We start from the raw sequence: 23,739 nt of genomic DNA, 5'->3' as shown, positions 1-23,739 counted from the left end.
CTCCAAAAGGCAATTCTTTCCACAAAATGTGGCCTATGTATTGAATGACGACTACAAGATGATGCCACACTTAATTCATGATGCCACGACTTGTAGTGGCATCACAACAGAGCCAACACCTTGGCTCTGTTTAGGACAGAGCCAAGGCACCGTCTGTATGAATACAGACCGTGAAAGCAGGGCCTCACAATCCTTCTGACTTTTTGGGTTTTAAGCAGGAGGTATCAGAAAAGTTACCAGATATAACTGGCTTGTGGCGGCCAAGCGTCCATAGCCACGTCGCTTTTTGATCCTTCGATGTCGGCTCTTCCTATCATTGTGAAGCAGAATTCACCAACTGTTTAGGTCAGAGCCAAGGTGTACTGCTTGGTCTGGTGGAACAGGGACAATGTCCTCTCAGATGACAGTTTTACCTGATTTTGCCTCATTGATGAAATGACTAAATGAGGTCAAAGGTCACTCAGCACATTGAGACAATGACATCTGCTGGATGTGGCATTGAATTTTTATGTTTCTAAAATATTTCTGAACACTCCTGTAACCATTCTTTGTTATAATAGGTTATGCATGTCATGATTTTTCCTATTTTTTATATGTATAAATAGGCCAGATTAGTGTAATTCATACTATGCTGTTTCCCACCAGCAACCTGTATTTTCACTAACATAACCAACATAAAATGTAATAATTCATAAATATCATGTGTTAGGGAGGTCCAAGGATTGAAATGCATGCACTTATTTTGCAGGAAAAAAATTGGGATTTAACGGGTTAACAGTTGTTTTTAAAGTACTTTATGAATAAATTCACACTGACAGAATTCTCTGAAGATATTTGACTAAATATCTTCAACTAACAGCTCTGAGTTATGATATATTTTCCCTTTGGGATCAAATAAAGCAACAGTTTACAGGTACTTTGTTTTATATTAAGCTATAATTTTGTAACTATTGTAATGTTTCTTAATTAATGACAGAAAAGTCTTACTGAGAGGCTTTTATTTAGTACAGGATTTTGACAATCACTTCAAGCCATAAATCAGTAAGAAAAACAGAAAAACCTCCCAGACAATTTGGCCAATTATGAAATAAAAAGTTTCACTTACAGAGTTTACATATTTAACATGGGTACAATCATTTACAGGATGAAAAACAGAAATCAAACACAGCATACTTAAATCACGACATGTTGTATAAGCTGCAGACTTGTTTGTATTAACAAAAACAAGACTGAAAATGACCCACCACCTTTCTACCCAACTATATTCAATAGACAGTCAAGAGGCGAGGCAAACTGAAGAAAACTGATGCTGCTGATTGATGGGATGGTGAACAGATGATTCTGCAGCAGAGGACATTCTGAAAAGAAACATGACAGCATTAATAAGAGATGATCCTGCAGTCAAGATAAAAACTCTTTCTGATCTATTTCTATGTTGTTTTCACAAAGAGTTTCAACTTCAACATTTTTAAAACGATGTTCTCACTAGGACACATGCTGCAGAATTTAGTTCTCCAAGTTTCAATTTCAGAAACGTATTTTTTAAAATCTATCTGAAAATGCATAAGAAACGTTTTGAAAAGTAATCAAGCTGAATCTGATCTTGAAGTTAGTCAAAGCGTGTTGAACAGGATTTTACCAAAATTACAAATATCAAATATGAATAAACAGAATTTTTCAGTGTGAAAAACGTTGGTGATAATGAAATAATAACCTAGTAATGAACTTTATCTGATGATTTTACTGTGGATTAACATGAGGAAACTTACCTGTCTGGGTTTCAGTAGTTACATGTTGGGCTCTGTAAAACACAACACAGCAACTGTTACTCATCTGAGGAGTTTCTGAGAGTTTCCAGGTTGATGTCCAGAAAAAAAACACATTCCCAGAATGCTCTACTGGGGACAATACTTTTCAGCAAAACATTTTTGGTTTTCTGACATGGTTATTGTATGCACAACAGCAACAAATGTTGAAAAAAATAAAAGCCGGAAACGTTGCTCTCCAGGTTCTGTAGATATCATTTAGGTATGGTCATCAGTGATGTGACGTTCACGAACAATCCAACTCTTTTAACGGCTCTTTACTAGGAACGGCGTTACTCAGGTCTGACTGGGAGCTGTTTTTTTTTTTCATAACTTAACTTGCTAACAGTGCTCTGTACACACTGCAGCAGCTCTTATTATAATATTTAATGTAAAATATATTTATATAACCAACAAATAAATAAAACAGAGGAAAGTCCTTGTTTAAGAGCACTTCGCTCTGGGTTTGTTTTCGTCGTGTCATGGCGGCTGTGCCTCTGCATGACAGGCTTCATGCAGCGGCAGAGAGGACGAGGACGCTCCCTTCTTCCTGGTTTATTCTTCCTTGTTGCTCTTTGGTTAATGTGTATAGTCACATTAATTCTTATATTTAATAGTCCAGAAGAGGATTTGTGTTTTCTGCCACAGCATCTGTAGTCAACTTTTTCCTTCTACGTTGTTAAATATTTTTTAAATTTTGTTTCAATATTACAAAAAGCACTAAAACATTATGAATACACACAACATTGATTTAAAAAGCTACATGAGTATTTAACAAGTATATTTTGAAATTTTATGTTGTAGGAAAATATATACATAATATATTCTGTAAGAGCATACTTTGGTTATTTACTTATTACAGATGATTCATCTTGTTTGTAAACTTTACCCTCAAAAGCAATTAAAATAAAACTATATTGTGAATAAGATGGTTTGTTAATTGTAAAATTTACATTTTCAAAAATGGATACTTTGAACAGCTCTTTGCAATGAACTGATCCTGAAGAGCCATAAGCCCCATCACTAATGGGTATACTTTTATCATAGAGGTTTAATAAATTAGATATAACAATATGTGTGTACATTTCCCCAGGTTTAAATGATTGTTTTTATGAAACCATTGTTCTCCCTGCAGGTTTCTGTTGGCTGCAGTCATGTGACCAGGCATGTCGCAGAGAGGGAAATCGAAAGCAGACTGAGGGGAATTCCTGGACTTTGGTCCTGATTCAAAACAATATCTATTCCAGAAAGATTTTAAATGACCAACTCACCCCAAGTGTATGGCTTGGATGTTCCCGCATGATTGACTTTGCAGATGCATGTTTTGCCAGATTCTGGAGTGAAGGTAGCACTTTTGGTCAGGTGGAAGTGCCAGTCCTGTTTGAAGGCCAGGTCGGTCTGCACGGGGTTGGGGAGCGGCTTGTCATCACACAGGAGCTCGATGGTGATGTCAGGGGGGTGGAAGTTGCTCACATGGCAGATCAGAGTGTTCTCCTGCCCGTACTCTCCAGGGTTACGGCTGTAGATCAGAACCTTGGGTGGAGCTAGAGGCAACAGGGCAAAACATTTTTGTCATTTTACAGGATTATGGTAGTTATTCACATTACTTCTGCAAATAATTCCTTCTCAGTGTCTCAGTTTAGACTTTGAGGTAATGAAAAAGCTTGTCAGGCTGCTAACATATAAAATAAACTCTCAATACAACCAGAGATCCTCAAAAGCTTGACTTTTATTTCGCTTAAACATCAAAAAGGTTATACTATGACAGTTCAAACATTAAACCTTCACGTGTTCACAGAAGATCAATAATTTAACGCAAAGAAGCAACGAACGAAAAGAAAGACAATTTGAAAATTACTTCACATTGTCGCCAGTAGGGGAAGCTATTCAGCAGTCTGTAACGTGGGAAAATCGAAACTAAACTCAGGTCAAGCTTTTTCTATAATTATTTTATGCTTCATATTTGTCCTTCACTGCAATTTCCGCCAACATTAAAGCTTTTCGGGAGAATTAACGAAAAGAAAACCATATTATGTATATATAGATTAATTATATATAATGTTAATTAAAACTGCGTCTCTATCGAGGCCTCATCAAGATCACATCAACAAAAAAAGACACCAATGGTGTCGCCTAAAACGCTGTTCATGTTGAACACGAAACTGTTGACAACAGCAGAAGGTCCATCCTGTAAATAGAAAATGTTTCTGACATTCTTCAGTGTGATGAAGAGTATCACAGTTTTATTCTATTTTGGCAGAATTAAACAGAAGATTTTGCTACTTACACATTTTGCAGCTCACTGCGCAGAAAACAGCAACCAGAGCTGCGAGACACAGTAGCAGCTTCATTTTTACTTCACTTTCTTCTTCTTCGGGTCGCGGAAGGTTTAGAACAGGACCAGTTCTGTCTCCGTCCTCTGATCAATAAACAGAAAGTGCTTCAGCCTCGGGTTGAATACACATCAAATCCCGCCCACTGTGTGACGTTAACCAATCAGGAATTTTATATCCTGGTGTTACCAGGTAGAATATGACCAAACACGTTTGTGTTAATTGTAGGCTGAGAAGAGTTTTGGTAAACGGGTTAGGTGTTTCCGTGTTCTGAATTCTCCAGACAATGAACATAAAAACTAAAACTTTGGATTTTTCTCTTACAGTGTGAAAGTTGTAATTGAGTTCCTTTGTTTTCAAAAAAGGAAACGGTCAGCTTCATGTGTTCTTTTGGGGATATTACCAAAACTTCCTTTTTTTCTGATAACTGGTTCCATAAACATGATCTTCCCAGTCTGCCAATTAACTCCCCAGCAAAGATAAAGAGTTTTAAAATAAAGATTCAACTCTGTGTACACATTATACTCAGCAAAATAATAGCCTTCTTCATAATAATAAAAAGGCAATGAATAATAACAGAATACATAACAGATAAAGGTGCAATAATTGATTAGCTGTAGAGCACATTGTCTTGATGGAGTATGAAAATATCACATGTATGAAAAGGTTGTTAATCAGAAGAAATATGCCAATAAGTTGGCAAGCTGTCAGAGGACTGGCAGTGGTGTTACAGCAAAGCTAAAGGGAGGAGGATGGCATGAAGAGAAAGTCCACATAAGAGAGATGAAGACTGAAGGCCTAAACTATCTGCTGTCAGTAGCTACAAATCTTCCCACTTTGTTTTATCCTCAGATTCTCTTTGTTTTATCCTCAGATTCTAACCAACTGAATACTGGACCGGAGTCCTTCCAGCTCTAGTGTCATGGTAGCAGTGTGAAAGGCTGCACTGAGGTCCAGCAGAACCAGCACTGAGGTTCTTTCACTCTGGCTCTTCCAAAAGACAGCAGTTGGCATAGAATAGAAAAACTAAATGAAACTATTAAATGAAAAGCAGAAATGGTTTGTATACAGGACGTGATAAGCACACCAAATTATCCAGGAGTGTAGCCAACATTTCTACAGAAACTAAGTTCCAAAAACCAAAAACAGTTCAGATGTGAAACAGTGAGCAGATCATTTTATCCACATGTGGAAGAGCCAGTGTTATCTCTACCCAACCACTGATGGAAACCTGTTGGTGTCTCTGACAAGCTGTGAGTTGCTCTTGTTTTGATCTGGAGGACATGCAGCGACGATGATGCTATAATCTTTAGCATCATCGATCCTGTAGGACAGAACTTTACATTATGGGCCTCAGGATCAACTAGAACGATACCCCTTTGTTGTTTAACGCCTCATTTGTTAAAATAAAAAAATATCAGAAAACAGAGCCAGCATGGTACAAGGCTAACGTATGAAGAGCTTAAGGAAATACAAAAATAAATGGAATTGAGAAAGATAATAATCCCTTTTTTTTTTTAAATAAATAAATAAAAGAATGCTGAACATTTGTGCCACACAGATTTAGATTTCTCAAAGATATATAGTACATGGCAAAAACAATGAAGGATCAAACTCTGATACAAAGTTTCACTTTCTGTCTAAACTCAGAACACTGTGTTGATGTCATTGGATCAAACAGGATCCTGTCTAATCTGGATGAACAGCCTCTCACTGCTCCATCTGACTGGGCGGAGCTTCTGCACCACTTTTACAGGCCTGGGTTTGGCACACACTCACAGGAACGTTTGGGGATTTCCACTCGTTTGGTTTTATATAATAAAATGTCTAATTTAGTTTCGATTGTGTTTTAATACATGTAGGTCTAGGAGACATGTCGCATGTCAAAATACAAATTTAATAACTCACCTTTCAATTTACAGGTGTTTTCTTTTTTTAAGGTTTTATCGGCTCTGAGGTCTTTATTTGAGAGCGGTCATACAGGAAAGCAGGTACTGAAAGAGAGAGAAGACGTGGGGCATCGGGCCAGGGCTTGAACATGACGGCCATGTTGAGGATTAAAGCCTCACCAGCCGACAGCGAGTCAAGCAGCATGGTGTAGAAATACTGAACAAACAGACAGGGTCCACTGGAGTTCCACAAGGTAGCCTAGATTTGTTTGGGGGAAACTTTGGTTAGAGGGTAGGGCACTTGACTCACATCCTGAAAAGTTGTGGGTTCAGTTGCAGCTTTCTTCCTGGCACATCCTGCCTTTGTGCAAGGCACTTATCCCCAAGTTGCCTGTATCTGTGTAGACATTTCTGTGTGACCAAGTGAACATGCCTCCAGAGTAAAATGATTCAATTGTCTGGATTGACTAGAAAGTGATTTAAAATTTATCCATTTACAATTTTAATACTATATTGTGATCTGTAATGAACTGCACAGTGGCACAGTTGGTAGCACTGTTGCCGTTCAGCAAGAAGGTCCTGGGTTTGATTCCTGGCCCGGGGTCTTTCTGCATGGAGTTTACATGTTGTCCCTGTGCATGGTGGGTTCTCTCTGGGTGCTCTGGCTTCCTCCCATAGTCCAAAAACATAACTGTTAGATTAATTGGTCTCTCTAAATTCTTCCTAGGTGTGTGTGCATGAGACAGACAGATGTCCTGTCTGCAAGAAGACTGGCGACGTGTCTAGGGTCAATCCGCCTCTTGCCTGAAACATTTGCTGGAGATAGGCACCAGCAACCCTCCTGACCCTACTAGGGACAAGAGTGTACAGAAAATGGCTGGATGGAGGGTGATCTGTAATAGCTTTAACAAAAACAGATGCGTCTATAATTCCATTGGAATCTGACCTGGACCCAGTTTAAGAACAAATCTGGATTAACATCATCATGTGAGCTAGAAGAATGCATGGAGTGCCCTCATCTTATCAGCAACCCAAAATATTTTGTGATTTTCTGATGTAAATCTCTCTCTGACCTGCATTGTTACTGAAAAGTGCTACACAAATAAACTTGATTAATAGTCTGAAATGGAGCCAGCAAGAAGAAAATCTGACATCTTTGAATACTTTGAGATGATCGCTCATAATAAAATTCTTCTTAAATAATAATTGACCCCTCCACCTCCCAATTTCTCACCTTTTGCAAAGTTCCACTATTATTTGTAGTCTGATTAGCAAATATATATCAGTCTTTCACAGCAGAAACAGATTTAATTTTGTTGGAGGACTAAAATTCAACATGTAGCCAAATATAAGGGATCAGAGCCAATTAGAAATCCAAGAAAAAGCGAATGCCCCAACAGGCACTGCACTCCCAAGACACTAAAACATCAAATGGCTTTATTGTCAAATCAAAGAAACCCCAACACAACCGATGTTCAACATATACCAGGATTAGACAAATAATTTTCCATCCATCCATTTTCCAACACCCTTGTCCCTTAGTGGGTTTGGGAGGGTTGCTGGTGCCTATCTCCAGCTAACGTTCCGGGCGAGAAGCAGGGTCACCCTGGACAGATCGCCAGTCTGTCGCAGGGCAACACAGAGACACACAGAATAAACAACCATGCACACACACACTCACACTTAGGGACAATTTAGACAAACCAATTAACCTAACAGTCATGTTTTTGGACTCTGGGAGGAAGCCCGAGTACCCGGAGAAAACCCACCATGCACAGGGAGAACATGCAAACTCCATGCAGAAAGACCGGGGCTGGGAATCAAACCCAGAACCTTATTGCTGCAAGGCAACAGCTCTACCAACTGCGCCACTGTGCAGCCCAGACAAATAATTTTAATAATTAAGATATATGACAATTAAATATGATTTAATTGATTCTCCTGTTACTAAACATGAGTTTGATGAAAACTTTGTGACAATATTGCATTTACTAATTTTTGGAAGTATGATCCAACTGAGTGACAAAGCTGTTACAGTTTCACCAGCAGATGTCACTAGAGAGTCATGAATGAAGCATCGAGTAATGAGCCTTTTTGCAAAGCAAAGGGCTGGAAAGCTTCATTGTTTCATGAGGCTTCATTTGCCCATCACTATCACAACAATTCAAAGCCTACCTGGAGCAGCCAGCCTTACACTTCCTTGTCCACCACATGCTCTCCCAGAACAAACATCAGGCCCTCCCTATTTTAAAAACTCAAATCTGAGTTGAGTAGATTTGAGTGTAGAGGGGTGTGGAAAAACAGCTTACATTGATTGAACATTTAGATCACGAGTTCTTCCCCAAACCTTTTTCTCAAGGCAAACTGACCTGCGTGTTTTCATTTCAGCAAAACCCCGTTAATCAGACATCAATTAAAATCATGTGTGCCAAATTAGGGAAATGCCTCAAACTTGCAGCGCTTGGAGGACCAGTGCTGAAACACACTGGATTCACTTTGACTTTACTTGAAATAATGAAGTCCGATACATTTGTATCCCTCGTCTGACACAATGACTCAAGCTTACCAGGGACAGATTCCCAGGTAAGCCACCGTGGCTCTGTGGGTAGAGCAGTTGTCTTGTGATCAGAAGGTTGACAGTTCAGTTCTAGCTCCTTCCTGCGAGGGACAAATTGAGTTGGATGATCATAATATATTGAATTGGATATATTTAATAAATTCAGTTGGATAAACTTAATTGAATTGCTTGTTACCTACAGAAGCAATTCAATTAAGTTGGTCCAACTATTTTCTTTTTAGAGTGTGTTTTATAGTTGATCCACCGTCATTTGTCGACTTCAACCAAATCAACCATTAATCAGACCTCGGCATTTCAGTCATCAGATTTCAACCACAAAACAACATTGATTCAATGACACAGTTTCAACGGTTTGATTGGATGGTTGTTTGATGGTTGATCCACTGTCATTTGTCGACTTCAACCAAAAATCAACGATTCTAACTATTTTTCAACGTTGATTTAACATCGTGTGCTATCTGGGATCTTAACGGACTGAATCCTTTGTGTTTTTAACTAATCTTTGCTGGGTTTGCGGGGCGCAAGCGGTTGTCACGGCAACAGGTTGATTAAATGACATTAAGAAGTTTGGAGAGTTTTAGAGTCGATCGCCATTGTTTTACCTTTGTTTACCTTTGCTGGGATGCATCACAGCCGCTGAAGTTTCTGAACATTCAATAAACGACAAACTTGGACTAACTACCTCGTTCGTCTGCGACTATATTTCATTAAGTAACAAACAAATGGCTTCTACCGCGATAATTATGTGAAATTAATTTTTTTTTTTAAGTTTTGTGCGCTCTGGCATCTTGCTTTGAGTCTGAGGCTTTTCCTGTATCAAACATGCTATTTATTTAGTGGAAATATTGATGCTTTAAAACTCTCTCCAAAATGACCTTTCAACTTTTAAAGCTCCCCTGTTGAAAATGAGAAGCTGGCATTCACAAATGACATTGAAATAAATTCTAGTCCAACTTCTGGTTTGTTGCGATTCCTCTGGATCCTGTTGGAGGAAAAATATCCCAACTTCACAAGATGTGGCTTTAACCCAACTTCTGTCAGTCTGAAGCTTCTCATATTTAGGTCATCAAACTAAAGTTCAGATCTACCATAACTGACTGACACCTGCTGCCCTCTAGTTTGTAATCAAACTTGAGGTCAGCAGGTGATCACCACCAGGTCAAAAGTAGAGCTTTTTGGCGCAGCACATTCATTAATGTTTCCGTCATGTATGTTTTCAGATGCAGACCATCCTGCAGGCCTCTGGTCTCAGTGTTTCCCTTCAGACTCCCAGAGGGCTCACAGTTTCAGGATGACCAGAAACCTTCACCTTTCTGGAGCAGGAACACCCAGCAAAATGCAATGGTGACACATTCATTTTAAAAAATGTGGCTGTTCTTAAAGCATTAATATGCAAGAACGGTCTGTATTTTACTCTTATGAATAAACAAAATTTGTTTGATTATTATGAAAGCTGTGTTCCTTCTAATCTGTGAAGTTCTAATTTAATCAAATCTTATGTTTTCACGTCCCAGAGATAATAAAATGGTTCGTTTGTAGCTTAAAATAAACGAATCGATCTTAATAGAACAAAGCTACAAAAATAGAATACAGATTGAAAGTTTTGGACCAGTTTTATTTTTTGGTTTCATTACACTGAAGATTCTTCAACATGAAGCTAAACGGTGAGTGGAGTACCTTGAATGTACAACAACATAGAAATGAACAAACATGACATATTGGCTTCTTAATAGCAACCCTAACAGTTATTTTACACAGCTTGGTTTATTAATTAATGATTGTGTTCATTTACGGACGCCTTCAATTAGAAATCTGCAATCTGAAGTGTCAGTGAAATAGTTTAACCAATCAGTCCTCAGGTCGTCTGACCTGCATGTTTCAGGTGTTTCCTTCTGTCACACCTGCTCTCAATAAATGTCTGATTAATGGATGAACTAATGCTATCGTTTGTATCAGGTTCTCTGGAACAAACACTTTAAAATGTTAATGTCCTGTATAGACAAATGTTTTCATGTCACTGTGTCATTTCCACTCTATAGCTGAAGTTCATCACATTTCTGGATGTTCTGTGTTTCAGTTAAATTGAAGTTAGCAGGTTTTTAATCAGGGCCACAACACCCTGTGTGTTGTTGGGTTTAAGAAAAGAGGCTGCTCTGTTTGAGCACCAGCATTCATTTTTCCTCTGATGTTTGGGTGAACTCTTCTCTGTAGAGGTCGGCCGTCTCTCTGCTTCTTCCTGAAGGAGACCCATCAGGAGTTCTGGCGCTGCTCATAGTGCAGACGGTTCTCCTCACTGTTCGCCGTGTCAGCCCTGGTCCCTTTCAACCAGAATCTCCAGTCATTCTGTTCCTTCGCCCTTGAATAAACATAACAGAATATGTTCTGGGTGTTATTTATGATTCACTTGTTAATTGAAACAATGTTTAATATCAAGATTAATTTATTTCCTTAACAGTTCCTTCTCCTATTCCCTCAGAAGAGCAGAGTTTAGGAGTGACTAATTACATTTACAAATATTACAAATATAGTTGAGTAACTTTTTGAAACTCAAATGAACTTTTAGGAATACTCTTACTATGCTGAACTTTTTACTTTTACTCAAGTCATTTTATTATGAAGCATCACTATTATTTAAACAAATTTTTAATTTTGTCTTAAATACCAAAATTTCCACTGAACTTTATATTTTGGGCCCTCTAATTGTGTAACATTGTGTAATTTTTTTAAGATATGAAATAATTGATAACTTGATCAGTTACTCAGTACTTGTATACACTTTTTTACCAAATGCTTCTTTACTCTTGTTTAATTTCTTATTCAGCTACTTTTTAGTTTGAGTAAAAACATGTTGAAGTGCTACTGTTATTCCTGGAGTACAAATTGTGGGTCCTCTGTCCACCTCTAAGGAACAGTAACCAAATGTTGAGGCACATATGTTGACCAAAAACAGAAACTAAGGTGGACAAGTTATACATCCACAAAGAACTACTTGCATTAATAGTCATATTTATTTAATATGCATGACATGTATGCATGTGGGCCACACTTGGCACACTTCAGGGATGTAACCAAGAGAGGCAAAGATTGTAGCACGAGTTCAGCTTTTATCCCTTCTCCATTCTCTACCCTCACTAAAGGTCACTGTATTCAGGTTGTCTGTTTACAAAGGTAAAATAACGGCGATCGACTCTAAACCATTCCTACCTTTTTAATGTCATTTAATCGCCGTGGCAACCGCCTGCGCCCCACAAACCCAGCAGAGATTAGTTAAAAACACAACGGATTCAGCCCGTTAAGATATTAGGTTTTCAGGCTTCATATTTAATTCTCGGTTAACAAGCATCTCCTCTCATGAACACAGAGGTGGCTGATTAGTCAATTTAAACTTCTGCTCCGCTCATCAGGGTCTTTGAGTCCCTTTTTATTTTTGTAATGGTACCGAAATGCACACACCTTGTTTGAACAATAATTACTGAGATTATTAATTTCTTAGGCCATTAATTTGAAGACGTTTTGTTGATTTTATCCTTAATATGATGTATTGGATCAGAGGACGTGCTGGTCTCAACATCCTGGAGGCGTTCAGTTTGCCACCTACTGCCGAGATCAACTCAAAACCTTCCGCGATCGTAATTGAGCCCTATTGATTAAATATGACTGTAGTTGGAAAACAAACATCAGCGGTAGCTTACCGTGCAACGTCTGGGCAACCGGAGGATCCTGGACGGACAGCAGCGGTGCAGGTCTGAAAGATGGCCTCCGATGCAGATCTCCAAGGCTTGCCACTCTCATTCTTTCAGCTCGATGCTCCATAGAGCTGCCTCTGGATATTGCAGTTCACTTACGATGTACAGTAAAGTTGCTCCTTATAGTTGGATCACAGCTGGTAGCTACGAAGGTGTCCCGAACCTTCAATCGTAAGCCAACTTCAGCGGCCGCTTCGTCCAAACTATAAAAACTCCCGACGGTGAAGCTCTGAGTCCATGAGAGCCGCCAACTGAAACACGTTCTGTCTGAGCGGCCACACGAAAAATAAACTCAGTAATAACACTATTTTCCAATGAAGTTAATGCGCTTCAGCTTATTGATAACCCGTTAGTAGGTCGCCATCTTTCTTGAAGCAAAGTATGGGTGTGAAGTTGTAGCCTGATGACGTGCCTCTCCTCATTTGCATTTATTTTTTTTCTAAGTTTTGCGGGGAAATAGAATGTGATAAATAGGAAAATAAGAAAATACTAAATGATTAAGGGTAATTGGAAAGTGGGAAAATTTAATTTTTTTCAAACAAATGTTAAGTGAAAAATAGATAAAAGAAAATGAGAAAATGGGTAAATAAAAAAGGGATGTATGAGAAATTGATTAATGAAAATGGGAAATACAAAATCGGGTTAATGGAAAAAGGAAATTGAAAGATGGTTAAGTTAAACAATAGATTAATGAAAAATGGGTAAATAGACAAAGAGATAAATGAAAAATGGACAAATGAAAATTAGATAAATTAATAATAGATAAATGAAAACGTGAAATGGACAATCTGAAAAATAAATGAAAAATTGGGTTAATGAAAAAGGGAAATTGAAAAGAGGTTAAATGAAAAATTGGTAAATGGATAAATGAAAAATAGATAAATGAAAAAGAGAAATTGATATGAAAAATAAATGAAAAATTGGGTTAATGAAAAAGCTAAATTAAAAATGGTTAAATGAAAAATAGCTTAATGAAAAATGGGTAAATGAAAAATAGATAAATGAAAAAAGGGAAATTGATCATTTGAAAAATCAATGAAAAATTGGGTTAATGAAAAAACTAAATTATTTAAAAAAAAAATTATTTCACTCATTTTCTTCATTTTTTGATTTTATTTTACTCACTTTTTATTTATTTCACCCATTTGTTTATTTATTTAATTTTGGCTGAAATGGCTCTCCATACTCCTTAGCTGATGATTTTCTTATTTCCTCTGCAAGGCGGCGCCTGTCGGGCTGCGAGGCCTCAGCCAACTATCCCCCCCTCTCACTCCCTCTCGTGTTGTGTAATGGATGGTTGTACTGGAACTGCAATTTCGTTGCCTTTCTGACAATGACAATAAAATTCTTCTGATTCTGATTCTAAACGTCCACTTTCCCCACTCGAAGGACTCTTTGTCTTTAAATCCCGGCTGAACGCGCTACTGTTCAGACAGGCACGATCTTTTATTTTTTACTTTGGATTTGTTTTTGTCTTTAAAATGTATTTTTATTTTTGTGAGGTGACATTATGTGCCCTCAAAGCACCTTTTAAATAAAATATAGAATTATTATTATAAATACTTGAACTGCTTCAAACAAGGACGTTGCCATGGTTATTTCTTCACGTGGTGGCAGACTTCCGGGTATTTATACAAATTTACATACGTATTTGTGGGTGGCGACAGGGCGTACCAGCAGCTGCGCTCTATTTCCCGCAAATTAGGATTTATAAAGGAAAGATGCGCGGTCACGTGCCTGCGCACGGCTTTATGTGTTTGATTTTTTTTGTCGGACTTTTCTAAATTTTTCCGTACTCCAAGTTTTAGTGTCAAAACTGCGCAGTCTTTTATGCATGAGCCCCCAGAACTTTACTTTCATTTTTATCTGAATGTGTTCCAGCATCATATCCTGCTCACACTGCCCAACTCTCAAATCTGCTAAGAACTTTCAAAGTGCGACACCTTGTGGCCATTTTTGCGATCTGCATTATTCTGTGATATGAAAGCACTGTGCAGCTGCTTATGGTTTCATTAGTTTATTAAGTTGTAGAAAACAGGAGGAGCACTGCAACACGTAGTGGAAGGCGATGAAGTGAATTCATGATGCTGCTGCTGCTGCTATGGTGACGGCCTCAGATTTCCCACTGCTCTGCGCTGCACATGACACATGAACAGAACCGTCCCTGGAACACACAGACAAGAATTCTCCACAACTGTGAACTGAACTGAACACACTGATGCTTCAGAGGACACACACCTTTTCATGGTGACCACAGCATCAATGCTGTGGTTCTCTTCACTGGGCTGCAGGTCTCTTAAAATAATCTGGATATTAAACACAAACATGTGCAAGTAGTTAGATGGTGCATAATATTTTTGTGAATTTGCACAATTTTTCTTTACCTTCAGTGAAAATGTGCAGTTGCGTGGCAAACTTTTTCAGTCAACAATATCAAACTACAAAGTACTAAAACTCACCTGAATACAAAACTACAATTCTGATTACCTTGGATAGTTTTTGGGGTTGCTTTGTGGCGACCCTCTGATAAACCTCCAGGCAGAGGGAGGACAGTCTGCCCTCGGCGGAGAAGGTGTGGTGTCTGCGAGCAGGAAGGGGAGTTCCCACAGGAAGGAGAACACTAAACGTCTCGGCTCCTGAATCATCCACTTCCTGCAGCACAAAGCAGAACATTTTCATCCTAATCCTCATTTTATAGAACTGAGTGAAAGAGGATGTCTTTTGTTTTATATCTTTATTTTACATCTCAAACGAGAAAAAAGCTAATTCCATAGATTCCACTATTTTAAGAGGGAAAATGAGTAACTACTTAGCTGTTTCTGTTTCGGAATGTTGTCACAATATGACAATATTTTATCCACTTCATATATACAGGTCCTTCTCAAAAAATTTAAATATTGTAAAAAAGTTCATTATTTTCCATAATGTAATGATAAAAATTAAACTGTCATATATTTTATATTCTAATTTTTTGAGACAGGAATTTTGGGTTTTCATGAGCTGTATGTCAAAATCATCAGTATTAAAACAATAAAAGATCTGAAATATTTCAGTTGGTGTGCAATGAATCTAAAATATATGACAGTTTAATTTTTGTCATTACATTATGGAAAATAATGAACTTTATCACAATATCCACATTTTTTGAGAAGGACCTGTACATAGTAATATATATAAAGGTCATATTCCAAAGGGAAAGCCATCCATGCTGTTCAGATGGCTCAGTGCAGACTACTCAAACAGATGAGGATACCTTCAGGAGGATGTCAGCAGCAGAGACATCCACGGCAACAGACTCCTCCTCCGGGGCAAGGCCGTCCCGGCCAACCAGAAGCCCCGCCTCCATGGCCGCTCCCACTGCGATCACCTCATCCGGAGGTGCCGAGTTCAGCAGCTCCACGTCCGGGAACATCTCACGGATCATTTGTTGGAGGCGAGGGATCCTGGACGATCCACCACAGAGAACCACCTAAAACAAAAATGGCCGCCCAACTGCTGGGTTATGTTCATATCTATGATTTATGCTTCTCAGCTAATAAAAGTGCCAGAATTCAGAATTGCAGATACTCAGCAGGCAGTCGCTGGTAAACAAACAGCTTTTTCAGAGTAGAAAGTTTAGTGGAAGGAGAAGTGGTGGTAGAAGCACTTATTAGAATGAAACCATGCAAACAATCAAAGAACTGTGTGCAACTTTGAATGCCTCGCAGCATGAACAGACCAAACACCTAGCTAAGTACTAGTCAGGTTTAGCAGTAAATGTCTTGAGAGCAACTGATAGCCATACCAGATAATTTTTCCCCAATTGGGTTTTTAATTAATTGGGTCAAAATTAATATAATATTTGAAGTACATCAGAACATTTTATTTTTCCTCTCAACATGGACCTGTTATTTTTTGATGTGCTTTGTATGAAACTGTGCCTGGGTCAACCCGTCTCACCTTGTTGATGTCTCCAGCAGAGAGTCCCGCCTCGTCCAGCAGCGACCTGATTGGCTGGATGCTTTTGTTGAACAGTGTGGAGCAGAGCAGCTCAAATCGAGCTCTGTGGGAAACAAACCAAAAGGTCAAAGCGTAACGAAATGAAACAAATAACGAGATGAAACGCCCTCGCTGGCACCTCACCTAGAAACGGTGCACTCAAAGTCTACGCCATCATGCAGGGAATCAACGAAGCAGTTGGCTGATCCCAGGGAGGACAGAGAGTGCTTGGCCATGTCTGCACTGTTCATGAGCTTCAGCAGGGCCCGTGGGTTACAGCTCACATCGTGTTTAAAGGTTCTGCACAACAACACAGACATCTTAGCCCAGTGAAAACCAGCTTGGTTCAACGCTTTGCTACTGGACCCTAGACTACTGAGAAACCATTCCATCCTGGAGGCCTGGACTTATGTTAAAGTTTTACATTTTACCTAGTCGCTAATGTTTGCCTGTGATGTATGTAGTGCACCAGTTTACCAGAAATTGTCTGCGCTGTGAGAGAAGGGTTAATCCACATGAGGTGGCTGTTAATATTAATTTAATATTTGGAAGTGTAACTGACTGAACAGCTTCCTTCACTGCCATCACTAAAACTACAGGCAGACTAGGATTCTAAAACGGAGCAGAAAATCAACATCATCATTCAGTCCTTCTGTTTGCTGATTAGAAATTCTACCATAAGGAATCCAAGTGAATGGGAGAAAGCCCAAACTGGTCTGTAAACCAGAATATTTGTATGGAATTGCACAGGAAGGCAACAGCCCGGCTAGAGACATCTGGCTGCCATGACGGCTGAGAAAAACAATCCAGAGAAAAGAGGTTCCTGGTTTCTACGGCAACTCTCAATATTTTCTACATTATGCAAATGCCCTCTGGAATTATGGGAACATTTGTACTCTCCAGTGCAGATGGTGATGATGTTGAGATGCCCATTTTCTTATTGGTTTGAAATATTTCTATTATTAGCTCAATAACCCATCAAGATTTAACCTTCAACCCCTAGCATAACACAAAGATACAAACCCGTATTTTACAAATTATCAAGAAGATAATTATTTTGGTCATAAGAATCCAAAAGTGAAACTCGCACTATGAAGATTCAATATCCTGCATCACTGATCTGAACATTTTGAGTTTTCATTTCAGTAAATGTTTATTTCTGCTCATGTTGAAATTAACACTTGATATGCATCATTCTGATTAAAAGAACTTCAAAATAAAAGCCATTAACTGAATTTTCTTCTCTGTGTTTAATGGACCTGACTTGTGTTGTTCTTTGTGACGGTAGCTACCGTTTGAACTCGGAGGCCAGGTGCTGAGCCAGGGCCTGGGTGAAGCTCTCCCCCCCGATGCTGTGGTCCGTCTGGGTGCTGACCACCCGCAGCATCCCCCCGTTCACCTGCAGCACCGTCACACTCAGGGATGTCCCCCCAAGCTTATACACCAGGACGTGACTGGGACAAAACCACAAGGTCAAACATCAACACACTCTACACAGGAGGAAGACGATCCATTTAGAATTCAGATCAGACTCAGTAAGCTGAACCTCATCAGAACTGAAGTCAATTCAGCACAGCTCAGACAAATGAAAAGGCTGAGCAGCAGCCAGTGACGCCTGAAGCAATTTAGCTTTTAAGAACGACTGTGGAGGCACACTAACTGACCACTTTATTAGGTACCCCTGCTTAATTGCTTGTTAAAATAGATGTCTAATCAGCCTCTTGACTTTTCCTCTGTTGTTTTCCAGGCGTTCTGCAGACGTTTACACCCTGTACCTGTTCCCAGAGGAGTAGTCCTGTCCCACGTTGTAGGCCAGCAGAGCAGCAGCAGGTTCATGGATCATCCTCAAAACATGGAAGCCTGCAGCTTCTGCTGCCTCTCTGCAAAACGTTTTGAAGCATATTTCAGAGAACTTCCAGATTGTTTTGCCTACTAAACTGCAGCAGTTAAATGTACTGCTGTCAATTAAAGAAACATGGACACCATAAATTTGTCCCCCAAAACCATAAAGCTTGGTGAAATATAGTAATAAAACGGAAATTAATGAAAATAAAATATTCTTACCTCAAACTACGCTTCTGAGTATGTGCAAACTCAAAGGGAACAGTAATAACGGTGTCAGTGACATCAGAGCCCAGAGCTGACTGAGCCGTTTCTGGGAAAAAGCAAAGAAGTCATCTGATTGGCTGTTTCTACGGACAGGGTGCGTTTAATTCACACTACCTTTCATCTTCTTGAAGATGAGCTTTGCAACATCCTCTGGTGCCACAAGCTGTGTATGCTCTCCATAGGTGATCTCATAATATGGCATCTGCTCTCTGTTGATAACCTGCACACACAAACCACAAGTCAGATGGAGTCCCAACTTTGTCTCTGTTAGCAAAGTGCATTTTAGGAAAGAAACCAAAGTCCTATTCCAAGTAGAGTGGTAGAAGAAATAAAAATAATGATAATTAAGAAAATATATCACCAGTCAAAAAAAGAAGGAACCAGGTGAATGTGTGCCTGATGACGGGATGTTTTACATGACAGTAGCATTAGAATAGCAAAAGTCAATTGATGATAAAACTGGCCTGTTGTTTCTTTTCATGTTTTTGTCACTCTAGCTCTTATGTGGGTTGAAGAGTGGCATACGATGAAAACGTTTAAATAATGGAAACCATCAATAACCAAAAAATAAATACATAATTAGACTTCTTTCCCTTAATGTCAAATGCCAACATACCTGGCATTTGGTCTCTGCTTTGTGTGTTTGTGTCACAGGATCATCGAATCTAAATCAAGACAGAGAAAAGAACTATTATTGTCCAGAGCTGCTGTCAAGGAGCCGTTCTTCCCCTCAGTCCAGCTAAATAAAGCTTGTTACGTCTCTGAAAAGGCGACTTCAAAATGTTCAATAAATATCCATCACAGAAAATTTGTTGTCATTTCTAAAGAACTGCAGGTTGTTTTCTGTTTTAGGTTTTTAAATAGACAAAACATAAAACATGTACAAACAGAGGACTGATACATTTTCTTCTATGGCATGTTGATGTTTGTGTTAAATTATGGAAACAAGCACTTAGTTTCCACGGTAATAATGATTATATATATAGTTATATGAGTATATGATTTATATATATATATGAGTCTAACAAATCTGCCTTTGTTAGATACATACATTAAAAAAAGTAAGTCTGTGGAAAAAAAAAAGACAAAAGTCAAAGAAAGTGATTGCTATCGCTTTACACATTTAATAATAATAATTCAGATTTTGGCCTCCAGGTCTGATCAGAGCCATTGTTCTACTGAAGCTACATAAGCTGCAACAAAACGCTCCTCTTGTGACCTACCTTCTCCCCAGAACCTGCTTCACCTTAACAACTGTGTTGGTCGCGTTTCGGACCTGACCTTGCTTTGCTGCTATTCCCACAATCTGCAAACGAACAAACAGTCCACATAGAATCAGCAAGAATGACACGGCTTCAGAACGCCAGAAAAGACACAAAAAGGATTCTGTTGCCAATAATTTTAGGAGTAAATAAGATTGATTAAATGAAAAGCAGAACTAAATGACTCACCTGCTCAGTATCTCTGTAGCCCACCACAGCTGGAGTGACTCTGTCTCCTGCATCGTTAGCCACCACATCAGCCCGTCCCTCCTAAGACACACATTTTACTTCATGAAAACAGAAAAATAAAAACAGGAAACAAGGAAGACAACTGGCATGACTGCCTTCAGGAAACTGGCAGCAGTCCTATGGAGGGGGGTCCTTACAGGGTCCGGCAGGCTTATAACACACTGGGGAGACCCTGTCAGAAGTGTAGCTTGAGTACATTTCAAGAAGTAATCTGAAGACAAAAATTACTTTTATACAATGAGGTTTTATGAGCTTAGTGAGCCAAGTTTTTGAAAAGGGTAGAATACGTTGACAGGAAACAGCGACAGTAAAGAGGATGAGGATTTGAAAAGATATGAGAGTTAATCAGCTCTAGGGACTAAGAGGAGCCCTGGCCTGCACATTGCTGGATGATATTCCAGCTGCACATTGATCATGATTATGGACACAATGTACACATATAATGGCTGCTGGTCATCTTCTACATAGATGTTATACAGTCTGTCCCTTGTTTGTCCAGAACTGTGTGGTTTGGCTCATCCACAAACAGAACAGGTCCAACTGCAGAGACTGATCAGGTCTGCAGAGAGGCAGGAATGACCAGCCCTCCATCCAGGACAGGAACAGGTAAAGGAAAGCTTAAATCTCTGCTGACCCCACACAACCCAGACACAAACTTTTCAGCCTTTTATCTTCAGGCCGACACGACAGAGTATGATTTGTAAAAACCAGCCGTTCGTTATTTCTAACACACACACACACGCATATATATATATATATATATATATATATATATATATATATATATATATATATGTTAAATGCATTCACTGAGAGCAAAGCAGAACTGAAGTCAAATTTATTCTGTGTGCACAAACTTGGCAAATAAAGCAGACTCTGATAAATATGTATGTTATTACAGGTAGTGTTAAAAGTATAAATATTAATGTGTAGATCATATAACATCATCATATATATCATAGAATAACCGTACATATATAAACAGTAATAGTTAGCTGGAAGCTGTTAAGGATAACAAATTATAGGTTTGTTATCCAGGTTCAACTTTTAAGAACCTGGTTTTATTTTTTAAGCACATATGTTGATTCAAAATTAAAAAGTTGTGTCCTAATTTATAACACATTAACATAATAAGCTAAATGCCTTATTAAAAAGTAGAGGTAACAATAACGTTACAGATTCTGGATCAGTGACTGACAGCATTACCCTCCCAACATGGCGACCTCATCGACGTGTGGAACTGTTAGCGTGTAGACATTATATAGCTTCCCTCTGAGCTGAACCTGTGTCTTCCACACACCTGGACCCCCTCACTCCTCTCTGATCTTCTAGCCTCTTGGTTCTCCCAACTTCTTTTCTTCTCTGAAAGACCTCTAGACTGCTGCTGCTAAATTTTACCACGACGCCATCCATCATTACCGGAACTGACATCTCTGCTCGTCCTCCCCGCGAAAAGCAGCGTGGAGCTCAGCTCTGAAAGATTTTAGGTGGTAAAAGACTGCGAGTCGCTCACCTTAAACACGGCCACGCAGGCACAAGTATAACCAAAATGAATCCCAATCGCAGACATGCTGGAAAACATGGACTTCCTCTTCTTCTTCTTTAGGAGTTTACCGGCGGTTTAACTTACACTATTGCCTCCTGTGGTGTTGTTGAGCATTACTGCCCACGTGCCACTTACTTTCATAATCATTGTATATTCCTTCCCAGATAGCACACGATGTTAAATCAACGTTGAAAATGACGGTGGATCAACCATCAAACAACCATCCCATCAAACTGTTGAAACTGTGTCATTGAATCAAAGTTGTTTTGTGGTTAAAATCTGATGACTGAAATGCCAAGGTCTGATTAATGGTTGATTTTTGGCTGAAGTCGACAAATGACAGTGGATCAACAAACAAAATAGTTGAACCAACTTAATTGAATTGCTTCTGTAGGTAACAAGCAATTCAATTAAGTTTATTAAACTGAATTTATTAAATGTATCCAACTTAATTTATTAAGTTTAACCAATTCAATATATTATAATCATCCAACTCAATTTGTTAATTTACTTTTAACAAATTTATTAAGTATGTTTAAGATAACAGATTTAAGTCAGTCTTACTCAAATTATTTAGTTTACTTCAAAAATGGTAAATAAACTTACATAGCACTTTTCCAGTCATTTTGACCACTGAAAGCATTTTACACTAGAGTCACATTCACTTAATGCACAGATCAGTTGGGGTTAGGTGCCCAGGAGGCACATTGACATGTGGCAGGACGGAGCTGGAATTAAACTGTCAACCTTCCGATCAAAGGATCACAAGACAACTGCTCTACCCACAGAGCCACGGTGGCTTAACAGGGAATCTGTCCCTGGTTAGCTTGAGTCATTGTGTCAGACAAGGGAACTTAATTATTTCAAGTAAAGTCAAAGTGAATCCAGTGTGTTTCAGCACTGGTCCTCCAAGCCCTGCAAGTTTTAGGCATTTCCCTAATTCGGCACACATAATTTTAATTGATGTCTGATTAACAGGGTTTTGCTGAAATGAAAACACGCAGGCAGTGGCGCAACTACACATTATTCAGGTGGATGCAAAAACATAGATCGGCGCCCCCCCCCCCCACCCCCGACCGAGGCACGGAACGTCAGGGTGAAGGAGCGACGCTCACTCAGCACCCCCCACCCCCCCCCCCCCCCCCGAGGCGACGATACGTGAAGGGTAAAACTCGCTACATTTACCTCCTAATGTGCGCGAGGTGAAGGAGTACGGGAAAACATCATCGGCGCGCCGCCCCCTCCAGACGGGGTTTTGGCGCCCCCTCTGGTGCTGCGCCCCTATGCGTTGCATACCCTGCATACCCACTTTTTGCGCCACTGCACGCAGGTCAGTTTGCCTTGAGAAAAAGGTTTGGGGAAGAACTTGTGATCTAAATGTTCAATCAATGTAATTTGTTTTTCACACCCTTTCCCCCCCCCACCACCCACCCCTCTCCTGGGCCCATCTACCCCTCAATCTCCTCCCCCTTTCCACTCTCCTCCCCTCCTCCTTGGGCTCTGGGTGAAACAATTAAAATTTTAGGTGAGGGTTTTAAATTTTCACATTTTATTTTGTTAAAGATTTTTTTTGGCTCTAGTGGCCTTTATTTGATAGTTAATTAACAAGAAAGCGGGTAATGAGAAAAGGGGGAAGACATGCAGCAAGGGTTGCCAAGGCCGGGAATCTAGCCTGCGGCGGCTGCAGCTGGGGTGGGGGTGGGCAACTCCAGTCCTTGAGGGCGGGTTCCTGCAACTTTTAGATGTGTCTCTACTTCAACACACCTGAGTCAAATAATAAGGTCGTTAGCAGGACTCTGGAGAACCTGACTGAATAGAGGAGGTGATTCAGCTATTGGATCCAGGTGTGTTCTACCAGGGAGACATCTAAGAGTTGCAGGACACCGGCCCTCGAGGACCAGGATTGCCCACCCCTGGACTAAGGCCTCCATGTGTGCAATCTGTGCAGTTTGTTGCACCCCTCATCACCTTCTCATCTCCCCCTACTCCCTCCCAAAACTCCCCACACCCACCTGCTCCTCCTAGCCTTCCCCTCTTTACCCCCTCTCATCCCTTCTTCCCTCCCCCCATCCATCCTTGAGCTCTGGGTCAGAACATTTTATTACTAAGTGGGGGTTAATGACCGTTTAAATAACGCACTACATGTTGAGAACATTGGGTTGTGATTCCTTTATGTACATTTTCTTACTTGTCTGTAAATATTATTACTGACTGTGCATAATGTGTTGACACAAAAACATCTAC

At 39.6% G+C, this 23,739-nt stretch overlaps 2 protein-coding genes and 1 long non-coding RNA gene across 3 annotated transcripts; all 3 read right to left on the bottom strand.

The window, feature by feature from the left end:
* Positions 1–981: 981 nt before the first annotated feature.
* On the bottom strand, positions 982–4,252 carry b2m (beta-2-microglobulin). Its single transcript, XM_008401554.3, has 4 exons — positions 4,093–4,252; positions 3,077–3,349; positions 1,770–1,801; positions 982–1,358 (listed from the first exon to the last, which is right to left on the bottom strand). Exons 1-3 carry the CDS (start codon positions 4,154–4,156, stop codon positions 1,788–1,790), a joined length of 351 nt encoding a protein of 116 aa, XP_008399776.1. The 5' UTR covers positions 4,157–4,252; the 3' UTR covers positions 982–1,358; positions 1,770–1,787.
* Positions 4,253–10,199: 5,947 nt separating this feature from the next.
* Positions 10,200–12,736, bottom strand: LOC145550235 (uncharacterized). The gene is made up of 2 exons (XR_014086150.1): positions 12,298–12,736; positions 10,200–10,961 (listed from the first exon to the last, which is right to left on the bottom strand). It is a non-coding gene; the product is annotated as an uncharacterized LOC145550235 (long non-coding RNA).
* Positions 12,737–14,352: 1,616 nt separating this feature from the next.
* On the bottom strand, positions 14,353–21,622 carry hspa14 (heat shock protein 14). The gene is made up of 14 exons (XM_008401552.3): positions 21,463–21,622; positions 19,890–19,970; positions 19,662–19,744; positions 19,055–19,103; positions 18,553–18,658; positions 18,394–18,484; positions 18,105–18,209; positions 17,622–17,783; positions 16,474–16,629; positions 16,291–16,393; positions 15,605–15,820; positions 14,839–15,003; positions 14,590–14,657; positions 14,353–14,515 (listed from the first exon to the last, which is right to left on the bottom strand). The coding sequence occupies exons 1-14, from the start codon at positions 21,529–21,531 to the stop codon at positions 14,431–14,433; spliced, it is 1,539 nt and encodes a 512-aa protein (XP_008399774.2). The 5' UTR covers positions 21,532–21,622; the 3' UTR covers positions 14,353–14,430.
* Positions 21,623–23,739: the final 2,117 nt, after the last annotated feature.

Source organism: Poecilia reticulata, chromosome 23, assembly GCF_904066995.2.
Source record: "Poecilia reticulata chromosome 23, P_reticulata-male-v2, whole genome shotgun sequence".
NCBI lineage: Eukaryota > Metazoa > Chordata > Actinopteri > Cyprinodontiformes > Poeciliidae > Poecilia > Poecilia reticulata.
Note: the sequence above shows the minus strand (reverse complement) of the source record. Positions and strands in the feature narration are given on the sequence as shown.